This window comes from Drosophila pseudoobscura, chromosome 4, assembly GCF_009870125.1.
Source record: "Drosophila pseudoobscura strain MV-25-SWS-2005 chromosome 4, UCI_Dpse_MV25, whole genome shotgun sequence".
Lineage (NCBI taxonomy): Eukaryota > Metazoa > Arthropoda > Insecta > Diptera > Drosophilidae > Drosophila > Drosophila pseudoobscura.
The window spans coordinates 7,530,876-7,552,690 of record NC_046681.1 but is presented as its reverse complement, the minus strand read 5'-3'; the positions used below and the strand labels follow the sequence as shown (position 1 = coordinate 7,552,690).

The window sequence follows — 21,815 nt, the reverse complement described above, 5'->3', positions numbered from 1 at the left end:
CTCCAGGTGAAAACTTTTAATGAGCAATTTTCTTACAAAATTTTCCAACTGCTGAAGCATTTAATTTTTAATTAAGAAATTTCTTCTTTTTCGGTTACAGAAAGGCTTTCTTCGGCGTCGGTTGAGGGCACCAATAATTCTTGTTCTCTCTCGGGGGGAGTGCGTGTGGGAGGTGCTAGGTGTTTGCTTTTATTTATCGGTGGCCAGGAGCCGTGCTAATGGCCGATTGACACGCCACTTGGCCTTGATGGGGGGGCTTTTAGCCCGGCTCGCACTAGACCGAAAAAAGCACACAAAAAAAAAACCAGGGAGAGAGACGAAATGGTGCTTTCACACGATTAATGTGTGTCTGTGAAGGGGAGACGATGTGTCCGGTCCGCCCCCCACCATACAGTGAGCCCTCTAATGAGGTGCTAACAGAGCGTGCTGATTGCTGCCATTTTTGATAAGCAGACGGCATTAATATTTCCTTTCTGGCGTGGGTTTGCCTTCCAGGGAGGAGCGACAGGGCTATGGCACCCCCCTAAGGGGCCTTGGAATATAAGTCATTGATGATCTGGAATCCAACAAAATCCCAAATTCAAAATTGAAGGAGCAACGCGTCTCGGCTGCAGAAAAGGGCTACAAAAAAGAATGGCGGACTGCACGAACGTGTTCCGGTGCCGGCGCCTGGTGGTTGTGCGGGTAGTGCGTTGAAGATGTGGCATGCCACACTCCCCCTCCGCCCCCCATCCAGGGAGAACAATTAAAGTGCCGTTTCAAATATGTATTTTCATATTCATAAATCTGCCTGCATGCTGGGAAAACTCTCCTCTGTCTTCTGTGCTACGACCATCGACGTTGTGGCGTTGTGCGGGGGGGCTTCCGGGGGGGGGGGGCAACCGGGGGTCTGCTGCGACTAAATCAAGTGTCTGTTCGGTGTCAGTTTAATTGCAAACGTAAATTGGATGCTGTCATTTGGTACGTTTTCATTTGTTCGAAAGTTCATGTCTCCCCCGCCCACTCCTGGGGTGGGAGGGGGTGGGGGTGGGTTGGTTTGTGCCCTAGAAAGATCCCAGTGCTGCTTCCATTGACTTTTGCTGCCAGTCCGTTCTGACGGACGGACATGGCTGGCAGCTGCCTTGGCAGCAGGAATCTGCAGAGAATGCAAACGTTGCACAAATCTCAGAGCTCTGTTAATTAGACTCATTTCGGAAAACTGGCAGCTTGTGTATTCGTTTTCGTATTCGTGTTCCAAATTGGCATTTCTGGCCAGGAGCAGCAGGTCCTGACGGTTGGCTTGTGGGGGACTCCACAAATGTTAAAAGCTAGATAAGATCGGGCTTCGAAGGACCCAGCTGCCAGAGAGGTATAATCTGCCCAAAATAGAGAGCGGACACACTCATTCGGATAAGATTCAAGGAATTATGGCTTCGAATGTGGTTTCAAAGACAGGAATGGACATTTGTGCGTTGATTTCGAGTTGATTCGAGATAAATCTCCATATAAAACATGTAGAAACAATCCTTATAGACTTCCTTATAGCGAATCTCAAGGGGAATTTGTGGGAATTCGTGGGAATTTGTAATATAGAATTGACTTTTGCAGAATATGGCAATGCAGTGTTCTGGAAATAGGTTCTTTAGATAGAAATATACAGAAATATGTATAGTAATAGAGAAGTTGGACTGTATATGATCCAAAAATGTGGTATAAGGCACAGTTTAGTAGTCACTATAATTAACGCTAGATCCATGGCAAGGATACATCGATAGGTGTTATTTTGGAACTATTTCGGATAGGTGTTTTCCCACTAGTGTTTTGTTGTTTCAGATCTCCCCACTCACAGCTCACCCGATCCCCCGAAATATCTGATTTGAATCTAGTGTCAGGAAAGAGTTTGTACAGTATATATTTATACACCCCATAACTTATACGAAATTTTGAAATGGCTACACGAAAAGAGCGGAATAACATAAGGATAAGGAAACTGGTGGCTGACTTCCGCGCCGCGTACGACCCGCGCGTGAAGCAACTGGACGCTGACATCCTCGAATGGCAGCGCTCGCATGGAATCGTCATGGAAAGGGCCGAGGAAGGAGCCGAGGAAGGAGCCGAGGAAAGGACCATGGAAAGGGCCAAGGAAAGGGCCGAGGAAAGGGCCAAGGAAAGGACCAAGGAAAGGGCCGAGGAAAGAGCCAAAGAGAGGGCCAAGGAAAGGGCCGAGGAACGGTTCGAGGAAAGGGTCGAGAAAAGGGCCGAGGAAAGGGCCGGAGAAAGGGTCGAGAAAAGGGCCGAGGAAAAGGCCAAGGAAAGGGCCAAGGAAAGGGCCAAGGATAGGGTCGAGAAAAGGGCCGAGGAAAGGGTCGAGAAAAGGGCCAAGGATAGGGCCAAGGAAAGGGCCGAGGAAAGGGCCGAGGAAAGGGTCGAGAAAAGGGCCGAGGAAAGGGCCGAGGAACGGGCCAAGGAAAGCGCCGAGGAAAGGTTCGAAAGAAGGGCCGACGAAAGGGCCAAGGAAAGGGCCAAGCAAAGGGCCAAGGAAAGGGCAGAGTCGGCCAAGTCGGAGCACAAGAAAAGGAGTGGAAACGGCAGCGGCAAAGACAAGGAAAAGAACCCAGCCGTCTACTGGCAGTACGATTTGATGGACTTTAGGCGTGGGGAGATTTTGCTGTACCGCGAGGGCGATTCCCTGTATCTTCATGCGGTCTACGAGTCCCGTGGACGGCGACGGGAGATGAAGAGTGAAATTGTGCTGCCCGTGAATGTGGAACAGTCGAAAATATCCGCCAAATTATCATCCTGCGGCGTGCTGACTATTACCGCGCCTCTCCAGACCGATATACCCGAAGAAATGATGCGTTAAATATACATTTTGTTCTGTTATTGATGCTAGTTTTTGTATTTGGATCGAGACTGAGGCTAGAACGGGCAGGGGGCTTGAAGCGGAGGGCAGGGTGGCCAGGACACCACCGGCTCGGGGCTCCAGCAGGCAAAGGGGCAAGCGTTGGGCAGACACGGAAGGAACATCAGGGGCGGAGCGGCGCCGAGGGCCGGGCTCTGGCCACTCCTCAAGTTCTGCATCAGCTCCGTCTTCAAGTCCTCGATGGGGGTCCTGCGGCGGCAGCAGTTCGCATCCCATTCGGCGACGAGCGTGGGGCAGCACAGGTCGCCGCGCTGAACGCAGCCCGGCATTGAGAAACTGTCGCCGTACTCGCTCTGAGGACCGGCAGGACACGTCGGGTCACACACCGGGGGACTGGGATCCACTGTTTCTTCCCCGTTCTTTGGGTTTTTCTCACAGCTCGAAGAGCTCTTTCGACTAGCAGCACTGCCCAAGCTTGTCGCGGAATTCCTGGGCGTAGTTTTGCACGTACACGACGATCTAGTGTTCCTTCCCTCAGATCCTCTTTTCGGGGGCTTTGTGGCGGAGCCTTTGCCGCTGCCCCTCGATACGACCTTTTTCTTCTTCGATTTCGACTGGTCTTTAGGGCCAGGCTTTGTGCGAGTATTTGCGGCCAAGGACTGTTTCTTAGCCTGTTTCAGATCACCGCTGTCTCGCGGGCTTCCCTTTTCCGGAGCGAGGCCACTGGAACCTGTTTTATTGGGGCACGTGGGGCAGGTGCAACTACCCATGGTGGGAGCACGGCTGGAGGGTTCTTTTTTGCGGCACTTTTTCGGGGAAGACGTCTGCTGATTCCGAGGGCTCGAAGGAGTCTTGGGACATTGGAGTCTTACTTTTTTGGGGCAATTCTTCAGCGGTGCGTCGCCATGCTCCGGGCACCCGCAGGGCTTCAGACTTTTGGGGCTGGCGCTTTTGTATGGTTTGGGCGGCTCGGACGGACCTATCGGGCAAGGCGACTGGGGGCTTATCCTGCAAGGAGCAAGGATTTCCGGTGGGTTGTCCCCTGCGCGAATGGTCAGGCAGATGTTTATTTGACTGGGCTGCACGGGCTCGATCGATTCGTTGCGTTTGTTCTCGTTGCCTCTACAGTTGGTGCAACAGCTTTTGATGCACTGCTCGCTGCAGCTCTCGCTGCTTCGCTCGCTACAGTCGTCGCTGCTCCTCTCGCTACAACTTGCGCTACTCCTCTCGCTACAACTGGCGCTGTCCATGGAGCTGTCGCTGCTTCTGATCCTCAAGTACTTCTCGCATATGCTGCACTCGTCGGAGCTACAATCACAGCTTCCAGAAGACGAAGAGTCACAGCTTTCTTCGCGACTCGGAGCACCCTGGGCGTTGCTGCGTTCATTCGAGTGAAGCACATTGAACATTGAATATTCCTGGTATTTTCTGCCATCATCTTGGTGTGGATTTTCCAGGCCCGGTCCTCTATACAAGGTGGGGTAGCGGCTGCCGCACCCACATCCTACAGAGGTCAAGTTGAAGGCATTAACCGGCTTGTGACCTTTTAGTACCAGAGATTTTCTATTAAAAAGATGAGATCTGTTGAGGTAAAGTTTCGATTTCTTAACAAACCCAGAGTTCGGTCCTTCAATGACCTGCGGCCAGGCTGTCTTCCATCCTGCCCAAGAGAGTGACGCGATCCTTTATTGGCAGCCAGGTTGGTGGCGGATGTCGACGGTAGACTGTCGCAGCCTGCATCCAGGCCCTTGGGCGCCGACTTGTCTTTGTGGGGAAACAGGTGGATCCGCTCTCTTCTCTTGTAGGGTATCTCCACGGTGGAAAAGGGCACAATGCTACTTGCCTTCCTGTGGCATTTTAGCACGTAACGAGGTATTTCCGAGCTATCCGCGTAACCTTTACGTTTAGGAGAGTGTGGCGATATGTTTTTCGATTCTAGACCGTCTGGGGAGTACTTGTGCGGCTCTGGAATGTCTACAAAGTATTCGTATACTTTAGAGGGAGTTTCTCTTCTAGATTTGTGCTTTTTCTTCTCCTCGTAGTGCGGGTTTCGATGGGGTACTTCTTCCTTGAAAAAGGGCCTGAACCGTCGCGGAGACTCTTGGCTCTCCTTTGCATGTTTTTTATCTTTTCTCGGAGAGGCCTGCTTCTCCTTGTGATTGAAGCTATCGTCGTGCCTGAGCTTAGGCTCCGTCTTATGATATCTATCAGGATATTCATCCACCTCCCGCTTGTAAGATTTATTTGACTTTCTTCTAGGACCCTTCTCCTCTTCTCGTCGTGCATGGTTCTTGGTTTCATAAGTATTATAAGATCTGGGGGCACGGTTGCGCGGGCTATGTCTTGCCTCACAATAATCGTTGCCTGAAAACTCCCTGGGTGCCTGCTCCTTGTCACATATTTTCCTGTATTTGTGGAAGTCGTGGTGCGAACTGGAAGAATAATAGCCCGGGGAACTGCAGTTCTTTGGATATTCGGGCGGTACCGCCCATGGCGGTCTATAAACGGCAATACTGGGCCCCGGCACTAAGTACTCGCCGCTGCAAAGAGACCGAGAAGGGTGCTCCGAGTAGAGATTATAGGATGCCACTGACGGAACTTTTGCGTATGACAGATGCTCGTGGGACTCGTGGTACTGTCTGGGTACAGGTCTGTTCTGGTAGTACCCATAGCCGGGATCGGCATAGGCCTGGGCCCTGAATGGATTGGTTTCTTGGGGATAAAGTGGTCTTAGGTCTGGCTCCCTTATCGCTTCCCGTTGGGGTTGCGGTGGATAATATCTGTCGCATGATCTCTCTGGGGCCCCGTACCAGGTGCCATTGCCTTCGGGAGACCCCTCAATGCTCCTGGCCATCTTGTACGTTCGATAATGAAAGTGCTTACGGCTTTTGGTGTACTCTTTGCGTCCAGGGGTGCAATTTTTGTGATCGTTGTGCATAATATCATGACTTTGGGCATAGAACTTGTTGGGTTCTTCCAGCGACATGGCGCTTTCCCTCATTCGATTCCGTATCCCCCCACCAGGATTGCGACCTGGAAATAGTACGTTAATATTCGGGTACGTTTTTGTGAGCACTTTGGATCGACTCACTTGGTCCATTGCAGTCCGCGTCTATCTGGTGGTATCGCACTTCCTCCGATATATCGATATTGAAGTGCATGCAGTCTCGGTTGTCCGTCTCGGTGCCCTTCATGCGGAAATGGCTCTTGGAGCTGATAGTTAACGCCATTTTCTACCAGCTGTGCCGCGCCACTCATTCGCCTACAACTAGCTGATATTATAGTGAATTTCTTACATGTTTTAAATTTGTTTAACAAGTGACAAATGAGACAGGACTGTCTAAGATTACAATTTGTGAATATGTGCATCGAAAAATCAGTCTCTCATTTTGGTTTTCTATAGGCACAAAACTGTGCCTATTCTTGTGCCCATCACTGTATTTTCCCCGCTCAAGCGCCTAGTTTTATGCGCATAGGTGTGATGTTGTTGTTTCTGATCGAAAACCGAAGTGTAAAGCTCTCACACGTCCGGCCGAAGCCCGCAGCTGCACACGCATACAGCCTTGCGTTTCGTTTCTGCATTGCGACCGAAGCGCCGCGTCTTATCGCTTGATCTTTCGATTCCCTTTTGCCCGACTTCTTCTTTGTGCGGACTGGAGTTTGGTTGTGGAAATTGCTACATACATACATACATATGTACATACATACATACCTAAAATGTTGTTCGCTTTACCGCCGCCTCGCTTCATAGAGCAAAAGAAATGTGCATTTTTGGTTGGGGTTCTTAAAGGGAAACAAATATTTTAAAAATCTTTTCTTTATATGTAAGGTTTGCGATTCTATAATATAAAAATATTTTTGGGGTTTGAAATAAACTTTGTTATTTAAATTAATACTAAATATTACCATCCAAGAAGTAGAACTTTAATTTGTTTTTTTTTATTAGAGTATAATTTTGAATATTGACAAAAAAAAAGTTATTTTTATATGAAATGTCCATTAAATTGATCGGCAGTGTATAAATAACCTGTAAACCAACAATATTAATATTAAATATTAAATCACTATTAAAGATAATCTACTAATTTTTAACTAGATGTACTCTTTATGGCGATCGTATCCAGGACGTACCTTCTAGTGGACTTTGGGCATACAATTTTATTGGTTCTCCAAACATAAACGTGCTTTAAATATAATCTATAATAAATTAATAAAGATAAATAAATATAAAGATAACGATAAATAATAATAAATTAAAATAAAATAAATAAATAAATAAAATAAATTGAAATAAAATCAATGAATAAGTAATACAGTAAAATAGGTGCCACCATTCATTGAAAGAACTTTTAAGAACTAAAAATGCAGTTCGACAGAAAAAATATATAAGAAAATCCAGAGTTCCAGAAAAGTTACATAATTGGCAGAAAGATTTGAAGAAAGAATTCGTGGAGGTACGGTGAACATTCTGTAAAGGTAGCCCCCACATTCCTGGGATCTGATCTGAATAAAAGCGAGCGCCATTCGGTGCGAGTTTCCAGTCTGTGCAGCTCCAGTTCCAGTTCCAGCTCCAGTTCCAGCTCCAGTTCCCGCTTTTAATTGCAGCATTAACGCCCCAAGTGGCAACAACAAAGGATGTGAATGCCATGGAATAGAGGGGAATCGTAAGCAGGAAGGGGGTGGGGGGGAATGGAATGGTCGTCATTACTTCAAGGGTGCTAGAAAATATGTTTTTAATTGCGGAAATATTTCCATTTCAAAAATGGATGTGATAATTATTCAGAATTGCGCAAATTTCCATCACATTAAAAGTGCAGACAATGGGGGGGATAGTAAAATGCAGCTAGCGGATAATGAAACCGTGTTCAAGTGCGGAAATGCTGAAAATTATTTCAATGAAACAGAACTAAGTGCTTTTTAAGTGCCCGCCGCAACCGGTGGGGCAGAGAAGAACTCGAATACGGACATGGACCCAGGCACGGACACGGACACGGGACACGGGACACGGGACACTCTTTATAGAAAGCCATGAAAAGCGACAAATGCTGGGTATCCTGTACAAACAGAAATCTAATTATTGCGGAGATTCCACGATTTTTACAACATTTACTGAATAATATTGGAATATTTTTGGGGGAAGCTTTGTGGCAGGCTTTGGGTAGATTATTGCCAAGGAATTATCCCCTAGTATGAGGAGACAGACCTTTACAGAGGCTACAATCGAAACCCAAGTACAAACCGAAGATCGATCAATCTCCTCAACGACTTATCCTTGCCGAAGACGGACTCCATCGTGGGACTCCATCGAAGCTTTGGTAGTGAGTGGAGAAACGACTGTAGCCAGAGTCTACAGAGGCGTTTCAGAGTTTCCTTTAGTCCTTTAGGAGTCCTCCTTAAACCCCACTTTTGTTCAGTGCATTGCCGGGTGTCATGGGTACGCACAGCTGTAGCTGTAGGTCTTCTAGGGCCTGAAAATGACTTAATTGTCGGCTAATAGCCGCGTGCCTTTGATGTGGCTAATTGCGCCAACTAAATGGTGAGGTGGAGGTGCTATAAAAGCCATTACCAGAGCTGAACCTAAATCGCATTCGGTGCAAATCAAATCAAAGAATGACACCCAAGGAGCCACCGACCAGGAGCGACTACTTCCGCGACCAGTGGCGGGCCTGGCGAGTCCTGGGCGCCCTGCAGCTCAATGCCCGGAGGTACTGGAGTGGAGCCATGCTCCTCAACATTGTCGTGGCCCTGTACGCGCCGGCCCTGCTGCTGTCCATGTTCAGCTTCGAGACGCCGCTGGAGAACATCACGAACTTCAGTCTGTCCATCACCTCGACGGCCACGGTCCTGAAGTTCGGCCTGTACGTCCTGCAGCTGGGCAGGGTCGGGGACCTGGAGAAGGTGATCGCCAGGCTGGACGACCGGGTGGAGGGGGCGGAGCAGCTGCGGTGCCATCGTCAGATGGCCAAGAAGCTGCGGCACCTGTCCAACCTGTTCCTCTACACCTACGGCTTCGTGCTCCTGAACTCGGAGTTCTCGTTCCTGTTCAGGAGCGGGCGGAGCTTGCCGTTCCCCTCGTGGTTCCCCTTCGACTGGAAGACCTCGACGGTCAACTACATCGGGGCCCTGGGCTTTCAGCTGGTCGCGATTTTCGGTCAGATACTGCAGAACTTCGTGGACGACTCGTTTCCGCCGCTGGCCCTGTGCCTATGTGCGGGGCACTGCCAGCTGCTGATCCTGCGCATCTCCAGCATTGGCCACGCCCCCAGCGAGCAGGAGGCCAACGAGGCAGAGCTCGTCGAATGCATCAAGGACCAGAAGGAGCTGTATGGGTAGGCATCTCCACCAGTATCCCCCGATAAGAGTCGTAAATGCCTCTCCTTTCAGCTTATTGGAGCTCACCAGAGACGTCATCTCGTGGCCGATGCTTATTCAGTTCTTCGTGATGGCCCTCAACATTGGGGCCACCATGTTCGGGCTGGTCTTCTTCGCGGACACCATGCAGGACCGCATGTACTTCGTCTCGTACCTGCTGGCCCTCGTCCTGCAGACATATCCCGTCTGCTACTACGGCAGCCTCCTGGAAGACGGCTTCGGGCACCTCCACTACGCCGTCTTCGGCAGCAACTGGGTGAGCCAGAGCCGCAGCTACCGGGCCAGCATGACGATCCTCGGCGAGCGAACCAAGCGGCATCCGCGCCTGCTGGCGGGCAGCCTGGTGCCCATCCACCTGAGCACCTTCCAGGGGACCTGCAAGGCGGCCTACTCCTTCTTCACGCTGATCGGCAACACGCGCGAAAGGGCCGGCCCGGATCCCAGTCAGAACTAGTCGCCCGGCCGTACAACTCACAGTTTCTCAATAAATACACACACACTCTCACTATCACCCTCACCCTCCCCGTAAATCCTTTGTGCTTAAATTTCGCGTTAACATGGCTCTGGAGACAATTTTGGGTATCAAGGGACCGGACTTTGTGATGCTCGCCTCCGAGACAATGCAGGCCAAGTCCCTGATCTTCATGAAAGATGGTAGGACGCACTCTTTACCCGATATCCTGATAGCAATCCTCTCTTTACCTCTTTCCAGACCAATCGAAGATCCACCGCCTCTCGGACTTCTCCATGATCGCCACCGTGGGCGATGGCGGCGACACCCTGCAGTTCACGGACTTCATATCGAAGAACCTGCACCTGTACAAGATCGCCAACGGGTACCACCTGAGCCCCCGGGCCACGGCGCACTTCACGCGCAAGAATCTGGCCGACTACATACGGACCAACACCAGGTACCAGGTGGCCATGCTGCTGGCCGGCTACGACGCCGTCGAGGGGCCCGACCTGCACTACATCGACTCGTACGGGGCGGCCCAGTCGATCAACCACGCCGGCCACGGCTGGGGCAGCATCTTCTGCGGCAGCATCCTGCAGCGGTTCTGGGACCAGAAGCTCACCCAGGACCAGGCCGTCTCCATCCTCAAGAAGTGCGTGGCCGAGATCCAGAAGCGTCTGATCATCAACCAGCGCAACTGGGACGTCTTCGTGGTGGACGGCAGCGGCATGCGGCAGCTGGAGAGCATCAATCCGGCCTCCCTGAACTATGATGTCCTCAGCCTGAACTGGTAGAGCGCCAACATTGTGTTGAACACTTTCTTAAAGCCCAATAATTGTGCTCTTCGTTTGGGCAAAGTTTTATTTTAATGCTCGAACAATTTCCCGGGGATTAGTGGACTTTGGCCGGCGGCCCGGCTTAGAGTGGGGTAAGCCTCTCGAGGGTGGACGAGTACGAGGACGAGTACGAGTACATGCCACGGCTGACTGCGTCCATGTATTAGCATATGTGGCATCCTCTTGTTCGGCACATGGCCAGCCATCTGGTGGGGGGGCGAGTGGGTCTGTTTGTGCAATAATGACACGAGTACGAGTACGAGGACGAGTACGAGTACTCGTACAGCAATGGACTGACGACTGGCAACTGCTGCATGAAACGTCAACTGTTGCGAATCGGAAGCAGAAAAGCCAACATGTCTCTATTTCCCATTTGAACAGCATTCAGTCAGTCAGCCGGACAGACAGGCACTCAGGCAGGGGCTGTGGTGGGTTCTAGGGGGAGGGTGGAGTCAGCAAAACTCATAAAAATGAGCACAGATTGCTGCAAAAATGCACTGACGTTGTGCGGTGTTTAGCTGGAGCTGGAGACGGTTCTGTGTTGAAGTTTTCATTGCTAATTGGCCGCACATGACAGAGTATCAGCAATTGAGGGGGTCCTCGGGTCCGCGGCACCGTGAAATGTCAACAACGAGAGGCACTGAATGGCGAAAAAAGCTTTGTGGAAAGATCTCCGTAACCAGAGGCCGATGGTCTCTGGGATTGAGTTGAGGGGGGGATTCAGGGGCCAGCAAAAGAGGGAATAAAACTACGATGGAGGCCTTTGAAATACCTCTTGCTAAATCATATTCCCATGGCATTCCATATACGAGTATCTCAAGGACCCCCGAATGTAGTGCGCCAGCCATTGGAAATTAATTAGCAATTAAATTTAATTTAATTTTCGAGTTTGCTTTCGAAGGTTTTTGAACAACCTGTATCAATATCAATCACGTGGCCTGAAGCCTATTGAAATTTAATTGATTTATCTAAAAAAAAAGGGAATAGTTTTTCCAGCCACCCACTTTGGGGTTTTCCAAAGTTTTTTCGCGAGTAAAGGAAGAACTTTTGACATGTGAGCGTCTCAAATGAGGGCACCTGCCACCTGGCACCGCGTCTCTCGTGTGGGGAGGAGAACCTAGTGTCTCCGACTCTGGGGGGGATAATGTGCATGTAACCCCCGTGTAAGCGGGCCCCAACCGCCATCCAGCATCAGCAATTTGTGACGTTTAAGGGGCGCAACGAGGCAGCGACTTCTTGACAGGACATTAACTTCCTTTTGCCAGGAGCAGGAGCGGGAGCAGCGTCTCCGACTGTCTGACTCTCTGACTTGTGTGCGGATGAGTGTGTGACGTCTCTGATGATGATTCATGATGATGATCCTTGCAGTTTTCTTCTTTCCTTTCTTGTTGTTTCCGTTGTCATTTTTCACTGGCAGACGAGGCGGACGGGGCGAGGGCGGACGGAGTGCCGGAGGGCCTTTTTCGACAGCCTATTAGTTTTTATTATTTGTTGCAATTAGTTTTCTCGGCCTGCGACGGATACGGGTCCAAGGACGAGTCCGCACGGAGGCCTCTGTTCGTCTTTTATGACACTTTTCTGCACATTTTTCACCGGAATGAGCGTCATCTGTTGCCGCTGGCTGCCACGACTGCGTTTTTTTTGTCCCCCCCCTCGCCGGCATTGACAAGAGCCCAACAATGGCCGGATGGCTGGCATTCCGGCCGTAGTACTATCTATGATAAATTATGGCCAAAAGTCAAAGTCATCAATCAGAGGGCCATGTTTTATTTGCCGCTCGTGGCCATTTGCCATTTGTTTCGAGCCCCACGCCCACGCCCGCGTCCCGCCCCCTGGCATATGCACAAGGATCTGTGGCGGGGGGGGGAGAGGGGCACAGATGGTAGCTCGAAAGGATTAAATATATAATTCCGCAAGTGCGTAGACAGCCCAGGTGTCGGTGGCCGGGCGACAAGCATTTCGATTTAATTTTCATTAAAATTCAGCCATTAAATATTCAAAGGGTAAACTGCGGCCAAAGCCCATTAAAATTCCTTGAAGACTCGCAGAGCGACTCGAGCCCTAACAGGGCTTCCCCCCAGGCCACCAGGTGACTCCTTTTCATTTTCGAGTGCTTATTAAAATTGCAAAGGTCCAGGATTTGCGGACATTATGATGCGGTGGCTGCGAATTTATGCGGCTCGTAGTTGAAGCCGAAGCCGAAACCTTGCCGGGCCTCAGCTGCGTCCGTTTTTTACTCCTGTTTAATTATGCATTTTTATCTGGAAGTCGTTCGGACTGGGGGCCAGGCCAAAGGCAGGAGGCAGAAGGCAAAAGGGAGACGGCAGGCCACAGCCACTTTGCCATTCGAGGTATGAAAGCTGCAAATCTATGGCATCAGCAGCTTCACAACACTGAGAGAAAGGAGTGACAACTGGGAGGAAAAAGAGATGGAACAAGTGACAAATAATAGTTGGCTACAACGGGGCCTAGAAGGCGGAATAAAGGGGGAAGATCTCCAGGGTTTGTATTGAAGATGGAAAGGTCTTATTTCGGAGGGAATTTGTGCTCCCGTGAGCTCCTATTTCCGACTATTCGCTACAACATGTAATATATTGATTTTTAGGAGGAAAACCGCATAAGTTTCCTCACAGATACGCCTTCGGCCGCCATTGTATCGGTCCCCCAGGGCCTCGTCTGGGTATCGACTGCCTGGCATTGATGTCACTCGCAGCAGCAGTCGATGGGAACCCCAACAATTGACAACTAAAGTTGCAATTAGGAGCAAACGAAATCCTTTTTGCTCTGCTCCAAGGAATACAAAATAAAACGCAACGGAAACGGAAACTTTTACGACATTTACACGTACGTACGGGTGTGTGCGGGTGTACGGGTGTATGCGGGTGTACGGGTGTACGGGTGTACGGGTGTACGGGTGTGTACACATTCACACGCACCCCGTCCTGCGTGGGTCCCCCGTGAAGGTGCGCTCAGGTTTTTAGTTATTCAGGGGAAAATGCCTTGGGGAAATTAGTGGAAAGCGAAAAATGCTGTACGCAAACATTCGTTCCGTAAGTATTTTGTTGGGGTGGGGGGGCTGCTGCTGGTTTATAGGACCCGGTTACGGGTTTACAAAAAACCTCACGGAATTGTTGCCTCTAACGCGACGGAATCCGTGGATCTATCGGATAAGCTGGCCGCTAAAATTGCATTTTGTGCATCAATAAACGGCCCATAAATTGTCGTCTGCAAGCGAGTTGCAAGCGATTTTAATTCGTTGCTTTCGAGGGGCATAAATCACGACACATGAGGGAACCAGAAGGGCTGTGCCATCGATTGCCGATTGCTGGCAACAAAATGTTCCATCGACGGCATAATTTATGAGGATGCGCGGATTCCAGACCGCGACGAACCCGGATACACATGTGACATCAGCAGGGACCATTCCGACATTAATGCTGTCCTTCAGGCGTGGGCTTTCCGCCGCCAAAGCCCTGACATGTCGAGGCCTTAACTGTGGCAGCTACTAGCTAGATCTGGGCTTATACCATGATGGCTACTGACGATGGGGATACGGAAAACACACAAGGGGGTATAGACTCTCTTTCTGTGAAGTTTATATCTCGTCTCTGGCAATTCATAATTTCTCTGGGAGTTGTAAAGTGAACAAATGTTTTCGTACCTCCTGCCGGGGCATACTTTCAGCATATTTTATTCCAACATTCGTTCATTCGTCTATTCATTCGTCTATTGTGCTGTAAAAAAGTTCCTACACTCGTACGAGTGGGAGTACAAGTACGAGTATGTGTGGGTATAATACAGTTCTATCCATCCTGCATCCTCCATCCTCCGTCCATGTTGATAATCCCTCAGCCCATCACTTCACACACTTTTACCCATGTGCTGCTTCCTAAACTGCATCTGCAGCTGGAAAAAATCCCCACACACACGAGCATAAAAGGAGGGGAGGGAGTGGGAGTGGGAGCGGGGTTGAGGGGGGAAAAATCCATAAAAAGTTGCAGTTAAACTTTTCAACATTTGTCAGAGTCAGAGGATTTGTTTGCCTTTGGGGCTGGCCAGAGCCAACATTCTCCTCGGCTCCCCATCTCGAGGGATTGAAACCCCCATTCAATATCTACTCGGCCACCCTCTGCCACCCCCTCCATTGGTCCGTCTATCCCTCTGATTGTTTGCCTATTTTGTTCGTACGTCCCACTATTTGTTTTCTTTCCAATTTTGTAATTTCAAACTTTTTCTATTGATTTCTTGGCACGCATGAACACCTTCAGCAACAGCGACGACAGCGGCAGAGTTGCCAAGTTCCTGGTGGATGACCATGCGTGGAAAAAAGAAGGAGAGTTCATGCAAAAAAAAAAACAAAAAAAAAAAACAAAAGAAGTGGCAAAGAACTTTCCAATGCACTTAACACTCTGTTTCGAGGAAACCGAAGGAAGGAAAACGGAAAATGGAATGAAGGAATGGAGGAAAAACTGTCAGTTGCATGGGCAACACATTTATTAATGTGTCAATCGGATTGAAGACCTCCGCAGCCGAAAGGAGAACGAAAAAGTTGCCCACGGGTGGGGCTCGAGACTCGAGACTCCCGGGTTAAAGCGTGCTCTATCTGCCCCAGCGCGAGTGTTAATCAATTTTCTAAAAAAGGGGGCCACAAAATGATTACATGACCCCCGTCGTCGTCCGCCCACTCAGAGGTGGTCCCAATCGCAGCCCCTTCCGGTGTTCCTCTTTACGGCCGCCACAAAGGAATTGTAATTATTCGAATTGTTACTCGTCGCTTGGCCTAATGACTATTAGCTAAATGAAAACATTGCGTGCCGGCGACATTTTATTTGAACGGAGAGGAGGGGCCATGCACCACCACAGGCCCCAGCCACAGTGGGGGGGGGGGGGGGGTGGAGTGCTTTATTTGCTATATTTCATGCCTGCCCGCCTGCCTGCCTGCACTTATCTCCGATTGTTCATCGGACTCGCCAAATGTAATTTGGCTTGGGGCAGAGCTTCGATTCCAGTTCCTCTTTACGAGTGTTCGAGTACTCCTATGTATGTTCTAATTACTTGGCCCCTCACTGAAACGCCACTTCAATTTGAATTAAAATAAGTGTTGGGTGGGTGGGGGTTGGGGGGGTGCGCGGATCCTGGACACAGTTGGCGCCACAACTTTTAATTACAGCCGCACAAAATTGCAGATGCAGCGCGGCACTCACAGACCCTCAAACCCCAAACGGGAATGGAAATGGGAATGGCAATGGACAAATCCAAAAAGCATATTAATTGCGGGCTGCGTAGGCGTCTGCCGTAATAGTATATAATCGATTTAAGCATGGGCATTATGCGGCCGGGTACGGGTCTGGGTACGGGTCTGGCTCCGGCTCTAAATTGCAATTCCATGTATGACAAATGGGTTTTCGGGTCTGGCACAAGGAAACAATATTCGCACTTTAAATTGAGTTTATTGAATGGGTATTTTTAGGCCAGAGCCCGTGCCGGGCCGTTCCCAAAAGGGAAGCTCAATCGATATTCTTCCATTCATCTGTGTGTCTTGGGCAGGCAGCTGGGGGTTACTTCCAATTAGAAGCTGTTGCATGTAGCAATTGATCATCAAAATCAGTCCACACGAGACCGTCCCAGTCCATCTGCATGCCCTGCCGATGTAAGCCATCCAGGGCTCGTTATTGTTGCCACTGGCTACCCCGTCAATTGCAGCTGGTGGTGGCTGCACCACAAAATTCAACGCAATTTGTAAAATGAAATCGATTCAATTGATTGTTGACTCCGACAAACACCCACACACCCATACACCCACACACTGGCACAGCCATTGTGCAACCTCGCACACACAGAAGCACAGAGAAAGGAAGCACCATCCTGGTGCTGGAGCTGGTCCTCGTACGAGTAGGAGTAGGAGGCACGAGTATACGTAATGCCAAGCGACGACGGTGACAGGTGTCTGAGGGTGGACGTGTTCATATCGGTCCCGGTCCCGGTCCCTGTCCGTGTCCCTGTCCGTGTCCCGGCCTGCTATACGTGTATGTGTGTGCCTGTGCCTCTGTGTGCGTTGCACTTTACTTGATTAAATTTCAATATTTACTAAAATGTCGCCGAACTCTTTCTGACAGCTCTGTAAATTTCATAACCGGAATCGACATAAAATATGGTCAACTGTGTGTAAATATAAGCTTGACAAGCGCATAAGTTGACTGAAATGGCTTTCGATGGTCTCCCGTTATCTGACTCTTCCTTTGTTGCCGTTGCAACAATTTGTTGCAGTTTGTCGTGTCCTTGCCACCCAGATTTTGTGGCTAACTGCCATTTTGCGAGCACCAGATGTGAAAAGCAATTACTCAACTCCCGACTAAGGAGTTGCCTTTTACGTCACAATACTGTATTTAGTCCATATCGGAATACTCGGAATAGTCAGATTAAATGAAATAAAATTTCAAGCGAAAGCAAATACTTTCTGTTGAATAAATTGCCCCTTCAAGTGATCTCAGATGGATAAAAGTAACACCCAGAAGATCGTCGCCATTGATTCGAAGTAAGTTCTCCAAGTGAGCGTAGTATTCGTTATAGCCACGACCCTGTTTTCAGGAGTGAGGCTGAGAAAAGTTTATCTGAAGACCCCATATCTGATATGATGTCCCAGACGGCTATAAGCGATAATCCCAAGATCGTTGTGGATGCGAGGTAAGTTCCCCTTGCAAGGCACACTCATATATCTTGTACCTACTGTACTTTTTCCAGAGATGAGGCTGAGAAAAGTTTATATGAAGAGTGTACATCTGATATAACGTCTAAGATGGCTATAAGTGATACTCCTACTATCGTTGTTGATGCGAGGTAAGTTCCCCTTGCAAGATACACTCATATTTCTTGTACCTACTGTACTTTTTCAGAGATGAGGCTGAGAAAAGTATATATGAAGAGTGTACATCTGATATAACGTCTAAGATGGCTATAAGTGATACTCCTACTATCGTTGTTGATGCGAAGTAAGTTCCCCTTGCAAGATACACTCATATTTCTTGTACCTACTGTACTTTTTCCAGAGATGCGGCTGAAAAAAGTGTATCTGAAGATTCTATATCTGATATAATGTCTAAGATGGCTATAAGAGATACTCCTACGATCGTTGTTGATGCGAAGTAAGTTCTCCTTGCAAGATACACTAATTTTTCTAGCACCTACTGTACTTTTTCAGAGATGAGGCTGGAAAAAGTTTATTTGAAAACTCTATATCTGACATGCTGTCCAAGATGGCTATAGGAGACACCCATGAGAAGTAAGTATTACAAGACACTCCTGCCTCAGAATGTCTTGTACCTACTGTACTGTTTTCAGCGATGAGGCTGATATGACGATCCACATGGATATAACTGATACTTCTACGATCGTTGTTGTTGCGAAGTAAGTTCTCCTTGCAAGGTACACTCATATTTCTTGTACCTACTGTACTTTTCCCAGAGATGAGGCTGAAAAAAGTTTATTTGAAAACTCTATATCTGATATGCTCTCCAAGATGGCTATAGGAGACACCCATGAGAAGTAAGTATTACAAGACACTCGTGCCTCAGAATGTCTTGTACCTACTGTACTGTTTTCAGCGATGAGGCTGATATGACGATCCACATGGATATAACTGATACTTCTACGATCGTTGTTGATTCGAAGTAAGTTCTCCATGCAATGTACACTCATATTTCTTGTACCTACTGTACTTTTTCCAGAGATGCGGCTGAAAAAAGTTTATCTGAAGATTCTATATCTGATATAATGTCTAAGATGGCTATAAGAGATACTCCTACGATCGTTGTTGATGCGAAGTAAGTTCTCCTTGCAAGATACACTAATTTTTCTTGCACCTACTGTACTTTTTCAGAGATGAGGCTGGAAAAAGTTTATTTGAAGACTCTATATCTGATATGCTGTCCAAGATGGCTATAGGAGACACCCATGAGAAGTAAGTATTACAAGACACTCGTGCCTCAGAATGTCTTGTACCTACTGTACTGTTTTCAGCGATGAGGCTGATATGACGATCCACATGGATATAACTGATACTTCTACGATCGTTGTTGTTGCGAAGTAAGTTCTCCTTGCAAGGTACACTCATATTTCTTGTACCTACTGTACTTTTCCCAGAGATGAGGCTGAAAAAAGTTTATCTGAAGATTCTATATCTGTTATAATGTCTAAGATGGCTATAAGTGTTACTCCTACGATCGTTGTTGATGCGAAGTAAGTTCTCCTTGCAAGGTACACTCATATTTCTTGTACCTACTGTACTTTTCCCAGAGATGAGGCTGACAAAAGTTTATCTGAAGATTCTATATCTGATATAATGTCTAAGATGGCTATAAGTGTTACTCCTACGATCGTTGTTGATGCGAAGTAAGTTCTCCTTGCAAGGTACACTCATATTTCTTGTACCTACTGTACTTTTCCCAGAGATGAGGCTGACAAAAGTTTATCTGAAGATTCTATATCTGATATAATGTCTAAGATGGCTATAAGTGTTACTCCTACGATCGTTGTTGATGCGAAGTAAGTTCTCCTTGCAAGGTACACTCATATTTCTTGTACCTACTGTACTTTTCCCAGAGATGAGGCTGAAAAAAGTTTATCTGAAGATTCTATATCTGTTATAATGTCTAAGATGGCTATAAGTGTTACTCCTACGATCGTTGTTGATGCGAAGTAAGTTCTCCTTGCAAGGTACACTCGTTTTTCTTGCACTTACTGTACTATTTTCAGGGATGGAGCTGAGAAAGGTGGGTCTCACGAGGTCATATCTGATACAACGCCCCAGACGGACCAGATAAGTGACACTTTTAAGATCGTTGTGGATGTGGAGTAAGTTCTACAAGGTATGATCATATTCGGGTGTGACCCACGGACCTCTTTTCAGGAATGAGGCTGAGAAAAGTGGGTCTCGGGAGTTCAAAACGTATTTGACGACCCAGATGGCTATCGATGACTCCCTAGAGATCGACTGTAATAGGAAGTGAGTTCTCTAAGGTACTTTTCTTTCTCTTTCCTTAGTCTAATTTCTCCAGGGCCGAGGCGGAGGAATGCGTAGAACAGTCGCCACAGAAAGACACATCTGTGGAGCCCAAGAATGTTGACACAGATGATAAGGGACCTGAAGTTGAAGAGCAAGTGCCCAATATTGAGGAGCCTGTCGATACGTGGGACCTGCTCACGGGTCGACAAAACCATAAGACTGTCGCCAGTGAGTCGGAGAAGTTCAAAAAGCAAGTGGGGTCGAACTCTTATCGCTCCGGACAGCTTCCGGTGTTTATGTGGGACTCCAGCTCGGAGGAGGACGAACCCGTAAAGCCTCACGTGGATATTAATTACGAGAATATCTTTGAGGACGTGGGCAAGCTGAGCGCGGTGGAAAAGCACCTGCAGCTGCTGTACAGACCCTTCAGCTGTGTGATCGAGATGATCTGCCGGTTCAACATCTTTGAGCTGTGCATCCTGATCTCTGACTCCTGCTACGATCCGGGCTGCCATCCCTCGGTCTCGGTCCGCACAGTCAATCCCACTGGCCTGGTCAAGATCTATTCGGGCGGCAAGATGGTGTCCACCGCCTTGACCGCCGAGTCGGCTCGGATCTGTCTGTTCAAGGTGGTGCGGATGGTGGAGGAGTTGGACTTCAAGGTGAACGTGAAGAACCTCAGTCGGAACATCGTCCACGCCTCCTTCTGCATGCCCTTCAGCCTGGACCTGGACCGTCTGTACGAGAAGCATCCCACGAAGGTGACCCGCAACTGTCGCGCTCGGCCCTTCATCACCTACACCATCGAGGGGGAGAACATAGTCTTTGCTATCTTTCCCAGCGGCTTCGTCCTGGTCCTGCACTCGACCAAGCACTCGGAAACCCGGGCCGCCATCGCTGCCCTCCTGCCGATCCTGGCCCAGTGCAAGGACGGATCCACCAAGCAGTCCGAGAAGCAGGGTCGCATCTGCGGCGACGTTTCCTTCAAGCTGTTGTGGGAGCACAGGCTCGAGCAGGACAAGGAGGGCAAGCTCCTCTACTCCTAGAATACCCCTCCGCACCCAGCCGCTCTCCTGCTTCCCGATCATCGGTTGGGGTCTCGTTTGTTTTGTTTAATTTCATTTTTGTGCTCTGAAATACCGTGAACATTTGTCATAAACCAAAGTTCCGCACGTGCACTGTTTACACTTTCGAGTTGTGAAACTTGTTTAAATACGTGATTTATTTACCAGCCAGCTGCTCCAGCTACATCCAGCTACAGCTGCTCTACCGACCACCGAGCAGCACTATATCGTAGGATAGGGCTAGGCCTGGTCCAGGCCCGGAGTCGCCTCAGACATCACCCGGCCAAAGTTGCGCCCAAACACACAGAACAACAAACAAATTGCTGGAGAAGTTGCCGCTGGTTACTGGGTGGCAACTGGGAACCGGGAACCGAGCTGCAACAGGCGCATACATAAATAACGAAACATTTTCGCATACTTGCCGCAACTTTCCAGGCAGGATGTCACATTATGCGGAACAAGTTGCAGGAGGGAAGACCTCGAATACATTTCCGACGTGCTGAGAGCACCTACCCGAATGGCTCTGAACTTTCCGCATAAAACTGTGACAGGAAGTCCCATTTTTTGTATTCACAAATCTGCTATGCGAAATTACTGGAGTTACATTTTTCAATATTATGGTTTCCGCTCATACGAATGGGTCTTCCCTGAGACTCATGGTCCACTTTCAAGCGATCTAGAGCTAGAACTAGGTGCTCCAAACATTTGTGAAAGACAAAAGACTCTTCCTTTGGCAGCAGTTCAGAAAAACCGATGATCCTACTGCCCTAAAAGCTCCTAAAATATATGAATGGAAAAAAGAGAGTGGATTTTTGACTCTATAAAAAGACAATCACTATATATTTCTTCATTAAGTCCACGAGTGAGTGCACAATTTCACTCAGAAGTTGCCGAAAGTGGCCCCCAGCAAAGAACTACTCGTATAAAGTGCCTTTGGATATCACCGAGATACACATTACAAATGAACCAAAAAATCCAACGGCTGTATCTCTTTCAAGTTGAGGTTCTAAACTTGGTTGCCCCCGGGCACTTATTGGCCAAAAATGAGCTGGGAAAAAGCCACCAGAAAGGGGGAAAAACTACAGATATGATGCATAAATCGATGGCGATGAGCTGATGTTGTGGCAATCGAGCCATGGAATCCGGGGAATCCGATTAAAAAGTTGCACCATCAAAGTTTAAGAAAGGAGATGAAAACAGAAAGGGAGGGAGGGGAGGTACGTTCCATGAATTATGCATTTTTGCC

General features: G+C 48.5%; 5 protein-coding genes across 19 annotated transcripts; 4 read left to right on the top strand and 1 right to left on the bottom strand.

Moving 5' to 3' along the window:
• Positions 1-1,927: 1,927 nt before the first annotated feature.
• On the top strand, positions 1,928-2,867 carry LOC6902534 (eukaryotic translation initiation factor 4 gamma-like). The gene has a single exon (XM_002133038.3). The coding sequence runs from the start codon at positions 1,928-1,930 to the stop codon at positions 2,840-2,842; it is 915 nt and encodes a 304-aa protein (XP_002133074.2). The 3' UTR covers positions 2,843-2,867.
• LOC4816477 (uncharacterized) lies at positions 2,846-6,176 on the bottom strand. 2 transcript variants are annotated; one of them, XM_001355952.4, is made up of 3 exons: positions 5,934-6,176; positions 4,457-5,875; positions 2,846-4,385 (listed from the first exon to the last, which is right to left on the bottom strand). In XM_001355952.4, the coding sequence occupies exons 1-3, from the start codon at positions 6,070-6,072 to the stop codon at positions 2,899-2,901; spliced, it is 3,045 nt and encodes a 1,014-aa protein (XP_001355988.3). In that variant the 5' UTR covers positions 6,073-6,176; the 3' UTR covers positions 2,846-2,898. The 2 variants fall into 2 exon arrangements, with proteins under 2 accessions (XP_001355988.3, XP_015036618.2); XM_015181132.2 differs by having other exon boundaries at positions 4,244-4,405.
• Positions 6,177-8,452: 2,276 nt separating this feature from the next.
• On the top strand, positions 8,453-9,672 carry Or23a (Odorant receptor 23a). The gene is made up of 2 exons (XM_001355953.3): positions 8,453-9,171; positions 9,227-9,672. Exons 1-2 carry the CDS (start codon positions 8,453-8,455, stop codon positions 9,666-9,668), a joined length of 1,161 nt encoding a protein of 386 aa, XP_001355989.2. The 3' UTR covers positions 9,669-9,672.
• A 16-nt stretch (positions 9,673-9,688) lies between these two features.
• Prosbeta4R1 (Proteasome beta4 subunit-related 1) lies at positions 9,689-10,531 on the top strand. Its single transcript, XM_002133039.3, has 2 exons — positions 9,689-9,868; positions 9,927-10,531. Exons 1-2 carry the CDS (start codon positions 9,772-9,774, stop codon positions 10,460-10,462), a joined length of 633 nt encoding a protein of 210 aa, XP_002133075.2. The 5' UTR covers positions 9,689-9,771; the 3' UTR covers positions 10,463-10,531.
• Positions 10,532-16,627: 6,096 nt separating this feature from the next.
• On the top strand, positions 16,628-20,690 carry Trf4 (TBP-related factor 4). 14 transcript variants are annotated; one of them, XM_033380386.1, is made up of 19 exons: positions 16,632-17,039; positions 17,093-17,188; positions 17,246-17,341; positions 17,398-17,493; positions 17,551-17,646; positions 17,703-17,783; positions 17,843-17,908; positions 17,966-18,046; positions 18,106-18,171; positions 18,229-18,324; positions 18,381-18,461; positions 18,521-18,586; positions 18,644-18,739; positions 18,797-18,892; positions 18,950-19,045; positions 19,103-19,198; positions 19,256-19,354; positions 19,410-19,505; positions 19,558-20,690. In XM_033380386.1, exons 1-19 carry the CDS (start codon positions 16,996-16,998, stop codon positions 20,549-20,551), a joined length of 2,538 nt encoding a protein of 845 aa, XP_033236277.1. In that variant the 5' UTR covers positions 16,632-16,995; the 3' UTR covers positions 20,552-20,690. The 14 variants fall into 14 exon arrangements, with proteins under 14 accessions (XP_033236287.1, XP_033236283.1, XP_033236284.1 ...); XM_033380392.1 differs by lacking the exon at positions 18,521-18,586 and having other exon boundaries at positions 16,629-17,039; positions 18,381-18,422; positions 18,686-18,739; XM_033380388.1 differs by lacking the exon at positions 17,246-17,341 and having other exon boundaries at positions 16,630-17,039.
• The last annotated feature ends 1,125 nt before the right edge of the window (positions 20,691-21,815 follow it).

Bases quoted from the DNA above. Each gene is read 5' to 3' on its own strand.
- LOC4816477 (XM_001355952.4), bottom strand. From the start codon at position 6,072: ATGGCGTTAACTATCAGCTCCAAGAGCCATTTCCGCATGAAGGGCACC. The intron at 5,876-5,933 runs GTGAGTCGATCC...TACTATTTCCAG, and splicing joins CGCGGACTGCAATGGACCAA to GTCGCAATCCTGGTGGGGGG. The intron at 4,386-4,456 runs GTTTGTTAAGAA...TGGTACTAAAAG, and splicing joins ATTGAAGGACCGAACTCTGG to GTCACAAGCCGGTTAATGCC.
- Prosbeta4R1 (XM_002133039.3), top strand. From the start codon at position 9,772: ATGGCTCTGGAGACAATTTTGGGTATCAAGGGACCGGACTTTGTGATG. The intron at 9,869-9,926 runs GTAGGACGCACT...ACCTCTTTCCAG, and splicing joins CCTGATCTTCATGAAAGATG to ACCAATCGAAGATCCACCGC.
- Trf4 (XM_033380386.1), top strand. From the start codon at position 16,996: ATGGATAAAAGTAACACCCAGAAGATCGTCGCCATTGATTCGAA. The intron at 17,909-17,965 runs GTAAGTTCTCCT...TACTTTTCCCAG, and splicing joins ACGATCGTTGTTGTTGCGAA to AGATGAGGCTGAAAAAAGTT. The intron at 19,046-19,102 runs GTAAGTTCTCCT...TACTTTTCCCAG, and splicing joins ACGATCGTTGTTGATGCGAA to AGATGAGGCTGAAAAAAGTT.
- Or23a (XM_001355953.3), top strand. From the start codon at position 8,453: ATGACACCCAAGGAGCCACCGACCAGGAGCGACTACTTCCGCGACCAG. The intron at 9,172-9,226 runs GTAGGCATCTCC...CTCTCCTTTCAG, and splicing joins GACCAGAAGGAGCTGTATGG to CTTATTGGAGCTCACCAGAG.
- LOC6902534 (XM_002133038.3), top strand. From the start codon at position 1,928: ATGGCTACACGAAAAGAGCGGAATAACATAAGGATAAGGAAACTGGTG.